The following is a 16392-nucleotide window of genomic DNA, read 5'->3' as shown; positions in this document are numbered from 1 at the left end:
TCGGAAGAGAGGAAACACTGTCACGAGTACTAGCTTGATTCTACTGGTTGGGCGGCATCAGGAGGTGAGAGAATACTGCTCCTCCTGCCTGGAGTGCCAGCTGTTCAGCAGCAAGGGGGCTCCCTATGGTCCCTTTGACCTTGATTGAGACACCCTTTGAAAGAATTGGAATGGACATAGTTGGGCCCCTGGAAAGGACCATTTTGGGGCACTAGTATATATTAGTAATTTTTGACTATGTGACAAGCTCCTCAGAGGCTGTTCCCCTTCACTCAGTGAAAGCCACAGTGATAGACCTAGAGCTCCTGAACCTCTTCTGATGCATGGGACTTCCCTAGGGAAATCAGCTCAGCTCAAGGGACTAACTACACCTCCCAGCTGATGTGCTGGAGAAATTCCCTAGAGAAAAGGTTACTCGATTATTGAAAAAGAGCTGCTACCAATTAAACAGGCCATGGATTCGCTGAGGTATTACCTGCTGGGCAGCCCCTTCTCCTTGATCATGAATCATGTTCCTCTATGCTGGTGCCATACCATGAAAGACTTGAACTGTGTATAATGTGATGGTACCTCGTGCTACAGCACTAGAGTTTCAGGAAGCAGCACTGGGTGGGAAAGGCCCATTCTCACACTGATTTTTTTTTCCACGGGAAGTCAGAGATGGAGGCAGCCCTCCCTAGACCACCCCCCAACTTGAGTGGTGGGCTATGTGAGGGGGCACACCCTCTCTTTATCAAGGAGGAAGCTAACAAGCTCTTCTGGGCTTGGCCAGCACTATCTAGATACACCTGCAAGGCTTCCTGTGCCTGGTAGGGGAGGAAAAGGGAAACCCTGCCACAGGAAGGGGCAGTTAATTGGGGAAGCTGCAGTGCCTCAGACAGCTGATTACAGAGATCGATCAGTGAAGAGGAAGACAGTCACTGACCCAAACACCCCTGAGACTGCCTGGACTAGGTACAGATCAGGTGTCACCAAAAGGGGGCGGGGCATCTAAGGAAGGATTCTAACTCTGATCAGGATGATTAAAAGCCTATAGACAACCTAGGACCAAGAGGGTGACAGAAAGACTGCCCAAGAGACTGAGCATCTATTTTTTCTTTTTCCTGTCTTTACTTTGTTCCTCCCTGCCCTTGGATAGGGGGACAGGAACTCTTTTTTGGACAACATCTTGTATACCCCGAGCAGCGGAAGGACTCTGTCAGTTCCAGAAATGGGAGCAACCCAAACCATAGTCTCAAGGGGCTCCCACCTATCACAGGGAGGTGCATTTCTTAGCTCAGCTCCCTCAAGCATGTATAAACCCATCTTTGTTTGGCTGAGCTAATTTTGCATCAGAAGACTGCAATATAGGAGAAGAAACTGTTCACACCAAATGCAGTAGGTGGCACTCTTCTCTCTGAGTCAAATTTAAGCGAAGATACTTCCATAGCTAGGTTGACCTAACTGTGTAGTGTGGACCAGGCCCAAGTCTTTCTATTATTAGAGGATAACAAAGAAAACCTTGGAATCACAAAGATGAATGCTTATTCTCTTTGCTCTTCCATCCTCTTTTGTCATTTCCTTCATCTATTATGGCCATCTATTTACAGTGTAAGCTCCCCAGAGCAAGGGGCCTATCTTCTGTCTGAAGTACCATGCTGTTGGTGCTATATAAATGCTAACAGATAATGGGCAAAATCTTGAATTCCTTCCTCAAGAACATACGAACAGCCATACTGGGTCAGACCAAAGGTCCATCAAGCCCAGTATCCTGTCCTCTGACAGTGGCCAATGGCTAGTACCCCAAAGGGAATGAACAGACAGGTTATCATAAAGTGATCCATGCCTGTCATCCAATCTCAGCTTCTGGCAAACAGAGGCTAGGGACACCATCCCTGCCCATACTGGTTAATAGCCATTGATGGACCTATCTTCCATGAATCTATCTAGCTCCCTTTTGAACCCCGTTATAGTATTGGCCTTCACAACACCCTCTGGCAAGGAGTTCCAGAGGTTGACAGTGCAGTGCATGAAAAAATACTTTCTTGTGTATGTTTTAAACCTGCTACCTATTGATTTCATTTGGTGGCCCCTTGTTCTTCTATTATGAGGAGTAAATAACACTTTCTTATTTACTTTCTCTATAGCACTCATGATTTTATAGATCTCTATCATATCCCTCCTTAGTTGCCTCTTTTCCAAGCTGAAAAGTCCCAGTCTAATTAATCTTTCCTCATATGGAAGCCATCCTATACCCAGGACCGGCGCTAGGGTTTCTGGCGCCCTAGGCGCCGGGACATTTCGCTGCCCCCCGCGCAGGTCTCGTGGCTCTGGCGGAGCTGCTGCAAGCATGCCTGCGGCAGGTCCACCGGAGCTGCGGCTCCCTGACCCCGGGGGCGGGGGGCGCCCTGGGCTGCCGGGCTGCGGGATGGCGGCGCGCTGACCCCGGTGGGCGCGCTGAACGGCGCGCCCTGACCGGGGGGACACCTTTGGCTGCCGGCCGGCTCAGCCCCTCCAGCAGCGCAGCTGCAACCAATTTAAAATTTTGGCGGGCCACTTTTTGCGCCCCCAAATCTGGGGCACCCTAAGCAACCGCCTAGTTTGGCCTAAATGGTTGCACTGGCCCTGCCTTACCCCTAATAATTTTTGTTGCCTTTTCTGTACCTTTCCCAATCCAATATATCTTTTTTGAAATGGGGCAACCACATATTGCATTGCGTATTTCAAGGTGTTGGCGTTATCATGGATTTAGTATAGAGGCAATATGATATTTTTCTATCTTATTTATCGTATTCCTTTCTTGATGATTCAACATTCTGTTTGCTATTTTGACTGCTGCTGCACATTGAGTGGATGATTTCAGAGAACTATCCACAATGACTCCAAGAGTGGTAACAGCTAATTTAGACCCCATCATTGTATATGTATAGTTAGGATTATGTTTTCCAATGTGCATTACTTTGTGTTTATCAACATTAAATTTCATCTGCCATTTTGTTGCCCAGTCACCCAGTTTTGTGAGATCCTTTTGTAGCTCTTCACAGTCTGCTTTGGACTTAACTATCTTGAGTAGTTTTGTATCATCTGCAAATTTTGTCCCCTGACTGTTTACCCCTTTTTCCAGATCATTTATGAATATATTAAATAGGCCCAGTACAGATCCCTGGGGAACACCACTATTTGCCTCTCTCCATTCTGAAAACTGAAAGCTCCATTCAGAAAGCTTCCATTGATTTCAGCAGAACTGTGTCTGAGTAAGTACTGAGCAAAGACCTCAAGTTTTGGCCCAACAATAATAAATAAATAATATTAATTATTATTATTAATAATAATTAATAATTTAAGGGTATGGTCTTGCATCTTGGAAGTAACTGGGAGTTTTGTCACTGAGTTCAGGTGAACAAGGCTAGGGCTTCATAAGTAATAGGTTGCTGGGGTCTAATCCAGCACTCATTGAAGTCAATGAGAGTCTTTCCATTGGCTTCAATGGGATCAGGCATAAATGAATAGAACCTTCACATTCTGATTTGGACTGTGGTATCTGGTGTGCTGATAGGACAGTGTCTGGGGCCCAATAAGAGATAAAATATTAATAAAACCTTTGTTCAGTGTTACAACATTAAATAGTTATGTGCAGTTCAGGTATTCAGGTTTAGCTGGCTTGTTTCCACTATAACAACCACTGTTAACCATTTTTAAATCTTTTATTAAAAACGTAACTTCCCTCTAGACTAACACAGGCCCAGCACATCGTCTTATCAGTCACTCAGACCTGGCAAACTTGTACCTCTGTCAGGCTGTCTAAGGCCGCTGCTTTTAGCTGCCTCTCTGGTCACAGGCTCACAGCAGTGTTTCAAAAGGTAGAGTTGTTTTGTCTGGCTAAGCCAGACTCTTATTAGACAGATGGTAGAATGAGAAAGATAGTCCAGAGAAGAGACAAGATAGAGAGGGCAAATAATATATGAGGGAGGTGGATGATGACCGGAACCCAAATCTCAAAACTGGTGGTGGTCAGGATTTAGATGAAACTGGTGGACGTGGTAATTTCATCTGGTTCTCTCTGGCTAAGTCTGCTCTGGTAGCCTTTTAGGATCAGGATGATTACAGCCCAATAGTATCAAGGTAGATCCTGAGGCCCCAGTGTAAGGACTGAGGCCTTTTTCTGCAGCCTTAATAGGAGAGCAGTGGCCATGAGCCAAGAAGCAGAAAGTCACATCCTCACATTCCGTCTAAATTACATTAAAATAATGTAATATTGGGCTGTTAAGAAGATCCTGTTCTAACAGTAGCCACCATCGCCAGATAAAAAAACAGATATTAAGATGTTTAAAGAAAACTTTGTTTAATAGCATTCTGTCTGGCAAGGAATGAACAGTTGTGATTGTGAAATCTCTATTGTTTTCCCTTGATAGTCCTCACTTCTCTATTGTTTATCTGTATAGTTTCTGTCTGGTGCATTGTTTCTGTCTGTTACATAACTAATTTTGCAAGGTGTAAGTCAACAAAAGTGGTGGGGCATGATTGGGTGAAGAATTGTTAGGATTGGTCAAAGAATTATTTTGTAATACTTCAGTAGAATTGGTTAAGGTACAGCTCAGCAGGACTCAAGTTTTACTATATAAACTGGGGTCCAAAAGGAAGTTCTTTGGAACCAACTCCAGAACACAGCCCAAGATCAGGCTCAACACCCTGCCAACCATATTGTGCAGAAGCTGGAGTCCCTGGATGGCCTGATCTTGACTGGCCAGCAGGAAAAGCTCATCAGTTTTATTGGAAGCAGTGAGCACTGTATGCTTTGCATGTGCATTTTGTTTTGGTGATTGTTAATAAATAGAGGTTCTTCTTCGAGTGCTTGCTCATATTCATTCCAAGTAGGTGTGCGCGCGCCACGTGCACGTTCGTCGGAAGAATTTTCCCCTAGCAACACCCGGCGGGTCGGCAGGCGCCCCCTGGCGTGGCGCCTTTGCGGCACCGTATATATGCCCCTGCCGACCCGGCCGCTCCTCAGTTCCTTCTTACCGCCCGTGTCGGTCGTTGGAACGTGGAGTGCGGCTTAGCTGACCTCCACATCCCTAGCGTTTCACCCGTTCTACATAGTTCTTAGTTAGTTAGTGTTGTTTGGTAGTTGTTAATAGTTAATAAGTTATAGTATAGTTGTTAAACGTAGTTGTATATATAGTTAGTGGGCTGAGGTATACTCCTCCTCGCCCGCTCCGGGACCCAGGCTCATGCCGGCTCTCCGGCTTCAAGCAGTGCTCGGCCTGTCGTCGGCCGATGATGCCAACGGGGACCCCCACGATCGTTGCCTCAAGTGCCTGGGGAATCCCATCTGACGGAGAAGTGCCGCATCTGCAAGTCCTTCAAACCGCGGACAAAAAAGGAGCGGGACTCCCGTTTAAAGCAGCTCCTTATGGAGGCCGCCCTGACTCCGGCAGTTCCGGCACCGACCGCACCGGCACCGAAACCACCGTCTTCGGCACCGGGACGAGCAGCGTACCGCCACAGCACCGCGGCACCATAAGTCCTCGTCTGAGCAGCCAGCCCGGCGGGCGCTCGCTTTCACCTCGGCGAAGAAGAGCGAAGGCTCCTGCGGTCGCGCCTCCGGAACCGCAGTCCGAGCCAGGAAAGCCGTGCCGGCACGCACCACTATCTGCCCCGGCACCGGTGCTTCCCGTACCGTCGACTCCGGCCCGGCAAGGGCCGTCGAGTCCGGTGCTTGATAGCTCCCCGGCACGTGCCGTGGTCGAGCTCACGATCCCGACTACGCCGGAAACCTTCACGACGGCGCGGGACCTGATAGCGCTCACTGAGCCTTCCCTGCCTCAGCCCCCGGCACCGCCGGTGCGGGCGCTTCCCTCTATGGGAAAGCCAGCGATGCTCCAACCTCCATCTCTGGGAGCACCGGATAGGCGCCGGTCCCCGATCGAGATCTCGGGCACCGATCCCGCTCACGCCATCGTTCGCCATCTCGACGCCGCTCGCAGTCCCGGCACCGATCCCGATCTACTCTCGGCGCCGGTCGTACTCGCGGCACCGGTCCAGGTCCCGATCTACAGACCGACGCTCAGCACGTCGCTCTGGCTCTCGGCACCGCTTCCGACGAAGTCCATCATACCGTCGGCGCACCCGATCCCGGTCGACCTCCGGCACCGCGCTGGTCGTAGGTCCCGGTCCCGATCTCGGCACCGGTTCGACTCTCGGCACCGTTCCCCGGCACCGACCGTCACTCGGCACCAGTCCTACGGGTTGTCTGCCCCGCCTTGGCCTTCCAGACACCCTTCCGGCTCCTCGCGACCAGACAGCGTGCTCTATGGGGATGTGGGCCAAGATCCGGACCAGCCCCAGCAGTGGTCCTTCTGGACGCCTTGGGCGTACCATCAAGCCCAAGGCGATCCTTTCCCGCCGGCGAGATCTGCTGGTGCAGCTCGAGTGCCAGAGGCCACCATCAGCGTTCCTCCTCCGGCAACCGATGTTGCCGAGTCACAGGACCCAGAGGCACCCCTCGAACCGAGCCATGCTCTGGATCAACAACCTGCAGGGGCCCCCGCCCCGGTCCCGGTCTTCCTCCTCCTCCTCCCCAGATGAGGCAGTGGCGGGCACTTCGACCTCTGGCCCGCCCCCTATTGACCTTCGCGCTCATCAAGATTTGCTGCTCCGCAGAGTGGCTTTGAGCATTAATCTACAAGCGGAGGAGGTGCCGGAGTTGAGGATCCTGTAGTGGACATTCTCTCATCCCGATGCACCAACGAGGGTCGCCTTGCCCTTCATACGAACTATTCAGGCCAAAGCGGAGTCTATTTGGCAGGCCCCCCAGCATCGATCCCTCCGACGGCCAGAGGCGTGGAGAGAAAGTACATGGTACCCTCCAAGGGTACGACTACCTGTACACCCATCCTCCTCCATGCTCTCTGGTCGTCCAATCCGTGAATGAGAGGGAGCGTCATGGCCAACCAGCCCCCGCCCCAAAATCGCGTGAGGCTAAACGTATGGACCTGCTGGGCCGTAAGATTTACTCCGCTGGGGGTCTCCAGTTACGTGTCGCAAACCAACAAGCGCTGCTAGGCAGATATGATTTTAATACCTGGCAGACCATGGACAAGTTTACTGAACTGGTCCCGGTAGACTCCCGCCCTGAGTTCAAAAGTCTCGTGGAAGAGGGCAAGAAGATCTCAAGGACAGCCTTACAGGCTGCGCTCGACGCCGCAGACTCAGCAGCTAGAACCATCGCGTCGGGCGTTACCATGAGACGGATTTTCCTGGTTGCAAGTGTCCGGCTTACTCCGGAGCTGCAGCATACCATACAAGACCTCCCTTTTGAAGGGCAGGGCCTCTCTCAGGAGAAGACGGACCCAAGGCTGCAAAGCCTTAAAGATAACCGCATAATAATGCGCTCCCTGGGCATGCACACACCGCAGACCCAGCGGAGGTCCTTTCGACAGCAACCTCAGCGCCCTTATCCCCCACACGCCCCGCCAAGACTTCAACAACCACCGGCGGGACCGAAGCAAACTTTTGAAGGTGCGCCAGAGCGAGCAGAGCACCAGTCCCTTCCCGGACTCCTCTTTTCTTTTTCCAACCCAGCCTTCCCGCCTCCACAGTTATTTCGCCCACGCTTTCTCTTCAGGGACCCCCACTTCCTCTGGCGAAGAGGTCCTCAGCTTTCTCGAACTCGGAGGATAGAAGAGGTGCAGCCTCTAGAGGCCGAGGGTTTCTTCCCGTCACATTTTTTAATCCGCAAGTCGAAAGGAGGTCTCCGTTACCATAGAACCTTGCCTGCTCGTTAAGGAAGTTTACGATTCCTGGTTCTTGGGTGCCAGCATCCTTCTTGGGATCCGGGGAGACTGTCGCTGGCTCACGAAGGGACGCGTACGTCATGTTTCGCTACCGCCTCACAGACGCTTTCTCCGCTTCTGGTGCGGTGACCGGCTTTCAATTCACGGTCCTACCGTCGCCAGGGTCTTCACAGATATGTGTCTTCCCTTAATGCCTGGACGACTGGCTGGTTCGCGCGTCCTCCCAGGCTCAGGTCGCCGCGCACATGACAATCATCAGGGACCTGTTCGAATCTCTAGGGCTCCTGATAAATTTCGACAAGTCCATCCTCGTACCATCCCAGAGGATAGAATTCATCGGGGGCGTCTTGGACTCTGCATGGTCGCGACAGCCTCGCTTCCACCCAGCCGTTTCCAGGCACTACTCACTATCATAGACAGCCTGCTAGCCTTCCCCACGACCTCGGCCAGGGTCTGTCTCAGCCTCTTAGGCCACATGGCGGCGTGTACTTTTGTAAACCAAGTATGCCAAACTCCGCCTGCGCCCACTGCAGATATGGTTAGCTTCGTTTACCGTCCACGCAGGGACAGCATGGACATCGTTGTCACACTCACAGAAAGCGTCCTACACTCCCTCCGATGGTGGCGAAATCCCCGCCCTGGTGTGTGCGGGGTTACCGTTTCACCCCAGACAGCCGTCCATTTCCTTAACAACGGACGCATCCTCTCTGGGCTGGGGAGCTCACATGGGGTCTCGTCGAAACACAGGGCCTCTGGTCCGCACTCGGAGCTGTCGCTGCACATAAACATCAGGGAGCTGAGGGCCGTCCGCCTCGCCTGCCAGGCTTTTTCTTCCTCACCTGCGAGGCCGTTCTGTCTTAGTGCTCAACGGACAACACCACCGCGATGCACTATATAAACAAGCAGGGGGGGACGCGCTCTCTCCCTCTTTGTCAGGAGGCGATAACGCTGTGGGAAGTTTGTGTAACCCACGGCATCGATCTGGAAGCCTCTTTTCTTCCAGGAGTCCAGAACGTGTTGGCAGACCGGCTCAGCAGGGTCCTTTCTAGCCCACGAGTGGTCTCTTCGTCCGGACATAGTCCATTCTCTTTTCCAGCGGTGGGGATTTCCCCGAATCGACCTCTTCGCGTCCCGCACCAACCGGAAGTGCACCCTGTTCTGCTCCTTCCGCGGTCTCGACCGCGGCTCTCTGTCGGACGCGTTCCTCCTACCTTGGTCGACCCACCTCCTCTATGCCTTCCCGCCGTTTCCCTTGGTGCACAAAGTCCTCGTAAAGCTACGCAGGGACAAGGCCCGACTAATTCTCATCGCCCCAGCGGGCCTCGCCAACACTGGTACCCCACGCTGTTGCACCTGTCCATAGCCAGTCCGGTTCCCCTGCCGGTCCATCCGGACTTGATATCACAAGACCACGGCAGGCTTCTCCACCCCGACCTCCGGTCCCTCCACCTGACTGCGTGGCTCCTGGCTGGCTGAGCTCTGCAGAGCTGCGCTGTTCCACCCCAGTGCAGCAAGTGCTCTTGGGAAGTAGGAAACCTGCAACCAGGGCCACCTACCTGGCAAAATGGAAGAGGTTTTCCTGCTGGTGTCAATCACGAGGACTGTCACCAGCTCAGGTTCCCATCCAAGTGCTACTGGAATATCTATGGCACCTTAAACAACAAGGCCTCGCGCTCTCATCCCTCCGCGTCCACCTAGCGGCCATTTCCTCCTTCCATCCAGGAGAAGGCTCTTCCTCCGCCTTCTCTCACCCTATGGTCTCGAGGTTCCTCAAGGGCCTGGAGCGCCTGTATCCCCAGGTCCGCTATCCCGCCCCTCCTGGGACCTCAATCTGGTTCTCTCGAAACTAATGGCCCCTCCTTTCGAACCCTTGGCAACCTGCTCTCTCCTGTACCTATCGTGGAAGGTGGCGTTCCTTGTGGCCATTACATCGGCCAGGAGAGTCTCAGAGCTTCGCGCTCTGGTGGCGGACGCACCATACACGATATTCCATAAAGACAAGGTGCAACTCCGTCCGCATCCGGCCTTTCTGCCCAAGGTGGTCTCCCCATTCCACCTAACCAGGACATTTTCCTTCCAGTGTTTTACCCAAACCTCATGCGTCTCGCAGAGAGCAGAGCTTGCATTCACTCGATGTTCGTCGGGCGCTGGCGTTTTACATTGACCGCACCCGACCCTTCCGAAGACCTCCCAACTATTCGTTGCCGTCGCAGACAGGATGAAGGGTCACCCTGTCTCATCGCAAACAATATCATCCTGGGTGACGGCCTGCATCAAAACATGCTATGCCTTGGCTCACACTTCTCCAGGGCGAGTTACCGCTCATTCCACGAGAGCGCAAGCGTCCTCGATTGCCTTCCTCGCCCGTGTGCCTATACAAGACATATGTCAGTTCCTTCTTGCCGACGACTCCGACAGTGGGGAAGGAGGGCGGGTGTTGCAGAATGAAATCAGAGCATCACAATCCTCGAAGCACAGGACAGTTACAAAAAGGTGAGTAACGTCTTTTCTTCTCTTCGGAGTGCTTGCTCATATGTTCATTCCAAGGTAGGTGATCCAGCCTTACGTAGGCGTGGGGGTCGGAGAAGTTGCGAGACTGTGAAGGAACAGAACAGCCAACAAGAGCCGCATCGTCACCGGGAACTGACTGCACCAAGGCGTAATGGGCAAAAAAGTGGCACTGGACGACCAGCGGCCGGGTCGGCAGGGGCATATATACGGTGCCGCAAAGGCGCCACGCCAGGGGGCGCCTGCCGACCCGCCGGGTGTTGCTAGGGGAAAATTCTTCCGACGAACGTGCACGTGGCGCGCGCACACCTACTTGGAATGAATATGAGCAACACATCTCGAAGAACAACAGTTACAAAGGTGAGTAACCGTCTTTTAAGGATATTACTGTGTGAGGCTCTTTCACTGGTAAAACACCCTGCAAACACCCAGTGAGTGAGCTGAAGCTGTGGGGTAAGGGGAACAGCAGGGGAGGGGCCAGGGCTAGCCGGGCCAGGAGCTTGGAGGTTGGGCAGGATGGTCCTGTGGGCTGGATGTGGCCTGGGGGCTGTAGTTTGCCCACCTCTGCCCTAGAATGTGGAGTTATGCCTTGAGCCCTAGGAACAGGGTAAAGGTGGGTGCCCCTACAGTGTGTGGGTAACCCCAGGAAATGATGGGAGAGGCAGCCATGATGGTAAAGTTCACCCCTACCAGTCCCCAAAATAAGCAGTGTCCAAGAAGGGGGAGCAACCTCATTTCATTAAAATTAATCAATAAAAATGCATTTTGGTGATTTAAATGAGAATAATTTTCTCCTATTTCTAGAATCTTTCAGTTTGTTGTTAAGCCAAACCAGGAGTTTAACAGGATCCTTGAAGACCCCTCAACAGAGTTCTTTTAATGTGAACAATCCAGTTTGTGCCTTTCTGTCTCCAACTTTTGCTGACTTTCATAATCACTTTTATGCAATCGTTTGAGTTGGACAACTTAGAATATAGGCATCTGGACAACAAGAAAGCTAAATTTTCATGTTGTTAAAACTGCTTTGCAATGAAAACATTTAAGAATTGAATTGTTGTTTTTACCAATGATAAAAGCTAGAACATATCCTACTGGAGCCAGGACCCAGGCCAGCCCTCGTGTAGGGACGTACACGATCTCAGCTGTTCCATTGATGTAGCCACCTCCAATCCAAGTTGCTGGAAAAAAAGAAAAGCAGGAGGAAATTGTGAAAAAGAAGAAAACATATGGTTACCATCGTATTTTGTGCTAGAAGATAAGGCATATGAAGCAGGACCAGGGGACCCTGTGTTTTGCTGTAAATCTGCCTCTGCAGGCAATTGTCCTGCTTGCCCCTCTAATGTCAGCCCTGCACTTTCAACCCCCTTAAACCTATCCTGCAACACCCACCCTCCTAGGGTTTGCAACCCCCCGCCAGTTGAAAAACATTTCTCTAGGTGAGTTGATGTACCCCCTGGAAGACCTCTGCATACCCCCAGGGGTACACATACCCCTGATTGAGAACCACTGTTCTAAGTAAATAATACTTTGCTTTGAGGAAGCTGCTTGATCTCTAATTACCACTGTCATTGCCTTGTAGGTTGCCAATAGTCCCTTCTTAGAAGGGACATCTCTTATTTCTTCATCTCTGCACAACAAGATCGGGAGTTGCTGAGTGCTACAAAAAGCAGCAAGAAATATCCCTGGTGAATGTTGGTGAGTACTGCTTATTATTAATATTATTCTTAATAATAATAATAATCATGAAGATAATAATGATAATAATACCCGGAGGATGGTGGGGCAGGAGTACAAAGAAAACAGTCCAGTATTTTTGAAATATAATGTTGTTAACCTTAATTTGTCCTAGAGGGAATAAGGCTGCAGGGTCTGAGCAGTCAGACCTGCTAAGGTGATCATGGCTGACACACCAGGAACTGCAGCCCAGCAGCTGATCTAAGAGTGGGAGAAACCCATGTTTCCACACTAAGGCCATCACTTCTTTCTCAGACCTAGAAGGAGATATGCTTGGACAGACCAGGAGGTGTATTACTTGCAATTAGCCCAGTAACCATTACTCTTAGCACCTCTGAAAATCAGGCCACTTCTATTTAGGTATGAAATATGAATTTAAGTGCCTACCTTGAGGAAACCATGTCTGAGAACTTTGGCATTTGTCCAACTATTTCTTTAATGAATCAGAGCAAAAAATGAGTGAACAATGAAGGCTTTTGTTGAGAAACAAAGCAGCTATGAGAATCCCAATCATTTATTAAATAGCTGAAATCATCAGCAATGGCCGTCACAGAAAGTTGTCTAAATTCTGCTGTCAGACCACTTGCACAGCTGTCAGGGATCCCAGCCCCCTCGGCACAGATCCTTTCCTTACCCCTCTTGGCAGCTACAGGCTCAGCTCCACCTTCCCCCATTCTCCCAGCAGGAGACACCAGATAATCTGAATGTAGGCACGACATCAAATGCTTAAACATTATACACAAAAAACTTTGAGATGGAACAGGTAAGATTTAAATGTTTATTAGAAAATATTAAAGAAAGGTGATACAAAGAGTTTGATGTGTCAGTCGTTGGTCATCGGGGGAAACATACAGAGCATGGGGGGACGCTGGCAATTGGTTACGGTTCAGCATATAATACGTACAGCCTGTAATGTCCCCAATGCGGGGTGTACGGTGGCTGGGGTCAAGATACAGTAGGGGGCAGTGAGGGTACATCGCTCATATATGGGCTACACCACGGGTGTGCGTCATGAGTAAGCGGGCGGCGGTAATGGGGACAGGGTGCCCTCACGTGGTGTAATCCAGATTGGTAGTTCAGGACTCAGGGGATAAGGTTTGGTAGGGGTAGTAAGGGTTTCCCCCTCCCCCCTGTGGGTGCGTGAGCCACATCGGCTCACTCTGTTTGGCGGTGGCCGGTGATGGTTCGATGTAAATGTCTCTAGACCACCGGATAGTGTCCGAGACATCAGGCGTCTCATGAGTCGCGCATAGCGACGGCCACCCCACAGGCCCTGAGCACACGTCGTTCCAGGGTCCCAGGCACCCCAGCGCCCCGACGATCAGAGCGTCGGTGTAGACCTCGTAGCCCTTCGCCCGCCAGGGTGTCAGTCAAGGGGCGTATTTCTCGAGTTTGCGGGCTCGGTTCGCGGAACGCCGGGTCCTGTTCTCGAACGGGATGGTCACGCGACGAGGATGATCTTTTTTCCGCTCCTCGTCCGTGACGACGTGTCTGGCGCAGCGGGCTGTCAGTGCCGGGATGGTGCGGTGACCGCAATCTCACCGAGGTGTGGGGGCGATGGCCTTCACTAGGCGGTCCTGAACGGCGTTGTGGCGCAGCTGCCAGGCTCTGGCGTGCGCTTGCAGCTGCACGACGTGGGCAGGGTCTCCAGGGTGTACCCGCACTTCCTGCAGCGCTTGTCCCGGTTCCGCGTGGCGGACGGCTCCGTTGAGCGGACGCAGTTTCAGCCGGGCGGGTGTATGAAGCGCCAGTCGGCGAGCGGGTTGAAGCTGCCCGCGGGGAGGAAGTGGTTGCTGGAGTTCCCACTTGCTTGTCACCTCGAAGGCCTTGCCCTGGTCGGGTTTTTTCCTCAGGGTGTCCCGTAGAGCGCGTGGACGGCGGCCTTCAGGGACCTCTCCAGACGCCTCTGGCTCCGGGCTGACGGTGATGCTGCCCCTCCGTCCGATCTGCGGCACCAGAAACTCCAGCTCCTGTCGCTCCTCGCTCCAGACCCAGCGGCAGCCCAGTCGCTTCCCTAGTCGGCGCGTGGCGTGCGGGCGCGGGACCACAGCGAGGCGGTGTCCCACCTGTCTCGGCCGAATTCGCCGTCCAGGAACCGCTCAGGAAGGTGGCTACATCCTGGCCGGAGGGAGGCCTGCCGATTGCGGTGCCGTGGTAGCGTGCAGGGCGGTCGCCGCGACGCTCTTAACCGTGGTGTCCGGGCACGTCAGGAGCGGAAGGCGTGCAGCAAACATAACTCTCACAACCCACAGAGAAAGGAGTTGAAAATTTAGTTCCTGAGAGTACTACCCCCTGGCACAAACCCACAATACTATACCCCACCTTTATATACACATTCTACTCTCACTGGCACAACCTCACAACTACCATACACACATTTATACACTATGTCTCTGATGTGGTTATGAGGCCAAATCTCATCCTTAGAAACCTGTATCTGAATAGGAATGAGGTAGTCTGTGGTAATGATGACAGGTAAAGAAATGTAAAAGGAAATAAACATCCTGACCACTGAATTTCTGAACTCCTCCATATCAATCATTCTTCAAAATTTTCAATGCCCTATAGCAGACCTTAAGTGGCCATCCTGCAGCAAAAAACTTCAGGACCAGACTTCAAAGGGAAACTGCTAAGCTTTCGTTGCTCTGCAATTTGACCACCATCAGCTCAGGATTAAACAAGAAAACTGTGAAATGGCTGCCAACTACAAAATCAGTTTCTCCTTCCTTGTGTTTCACAACCTCAACGCTAAACAGGGCCTCATCCTCCCTGATTGAACTAACCTAATATCTCTAGCTTGCTGCATATATATACCTGCCCCTGGATTTCCACTACATGCATCTGACGAAGCCGGTATTTCACACCATGAAAGCTCATACTCCAAACGTCTGTTAGTCTAAGGTGCACAGGATTCTTTGCTGCTCAATGCCCTATAGAAGACTATCCAGTGAGTAGAACTTTGAATTGGGTTTAAATTGCTATCTGCTAGAACAGATTCCATTTCCTTTCATCCTACTTGGTAGACAAACAAGGGAGTAAATTTTAATTGGTTCCTTCCTATCCTAGTTCAGGTATTCTTTTTAATCTGCCTCTGGGTGGTCTATTGAACCTCTGTTTACTTGCTCCAGGTAGGGTTGGATCAATTTGCTAGAAGTTCTATTAACAATCAGAGAGGTGGAAAAGACGCTGTTAAGTCATTTAAGGTGCAACGTTACTGTGACTGACACTTTTCGTTGACTGCAGATGGGCACTGAGGATGCTTGCACTTTGTAAGGCATTTGAGGGAGATTTCTGAGCGGTTCACATTGGGCGCCTAACTCCCCTTGTGCTTTGGAACATCTCCCCCTTCAGTGACTTCCAGGATCAGGCCATAGTCCAATGTTTCTGCCACGCAATGTTCCCTTCCATTATTTTCTAAGGCTTTGTCCAGTTTTGAACATCTGCATCACCAGTGGATCCGCTCCACATGGGGAGGCTGTTCCCACAGTCTCAGTGAAAAGACATTCTGCCTGTATTCAGCCTTATTTGTCATTTCTTCTAGTGCAGAGGTCTTCAAACCAGGGTATCGGGACCTCTCGGGGTTGCGAAGGTATACATGGGGGTCGCGAGCTGTCAGCGGCCATCCCAAACTCTGCTTGCAGCCAGCATTTTATAATGGTGTTAATATATAAAAAGTGTTTAATTAGGGGGTTGCACTCAGGGCTTGCTATTTTGACAGGGGTCAGCATACAAAAGTTTGAGAACCACTGTCCTAGTGATAGAGGGCTCAACTTATTGATTACATTTATGTGTAAGAACTGAGTAGAATTTTCAACAGTTTTCCGTGGTGAAGCTGTATGTGTTTCAGTGGCAGACAGACACTTGTATTTCATATTAATAACACTTCTCATTTACACAGCAGCTTTCTTCTGAGAATCTCAAAACACTTCAGTGAGGTACTGATATGTATTGTACTTGTATGGAGTTGAGAACACAGAGACCATGATACTTAGTTCCCTGACCCTAATCCTAGATGCACACTGCTCCAGGCATAAAGAGATAGAAGAGGGAGGATTTCTGACATGATCATAGAATTATAGATATCAGAGCTGGAGGGGACCTCAGGAGGTCATCTAGACCAATCCCCAACTAAATCATCCCAGCCAGGGCTTTGTCAAGCCTGACCTTAAAACCTCTAAGAAAACAGATTCCACCACCTCCCTGGGTAACCCATTCCAGTGCTTCACCACCCTCCTAGTAGAAAAGATTTCCTAATATCCAACCTAAACCTCCCCCCCTGCACACTGAGACCATTACTTCTTTTTCTATCATCTGGTACCACTGAGAACAGTCTAGATCCATCCTCTTTGGAACCCTCTTTCAGGTAGTTGAAGCAGCT

At 51.1% G+C, this 16392-nt stretch overlaps 1 protein-coding gene across 6 annotated transcripts in view; it reads right to left on the bottom strand.

Annotated features, from left to right (window-relative positions):
• LOC116822613 (high-affinity choline transporter 1-like) overlaps nt 1–16392 on the bottom strand; it is a 45825-nt gene that overhangs the window by 22752 nt on the left and 6681 nt on the right. For all 6 annotated transcript variants that reach the window (XM_032776630.2, XM_032776633.2, XM_032776634.2 and 3 more), the window contains one exon: nt 11345–11458. In XM_032776630.2, coding sequence (XP_032632521.1) covers nt 11345–11458 — 114 coding nt within the window. The remainder of the gene's footprint in view (nt 1–11344; nt 11459–16392) is intronic.

The sequence above is a fragment of the Chelonoidis abingdonii genome, chromosome 1 (assembly GCF_003597395.2).
Source record: "Chelonoidis abingdonii isolate Lonesome George chromosome 1, CheloAbing_2.0, whole genome shotgun sequence".
Taxonomy (NCBI): domain Eukaryota; kingdom Metazoa; phylum Chordata; order Testudines; family Testudinidae; genus Chelonoidis; species Chelonoidis abingdonii.
Note: the sequence above shows the minus strand (reverse complement) of the source record. Positions and strands in the feature narration are given on the sequence as shown.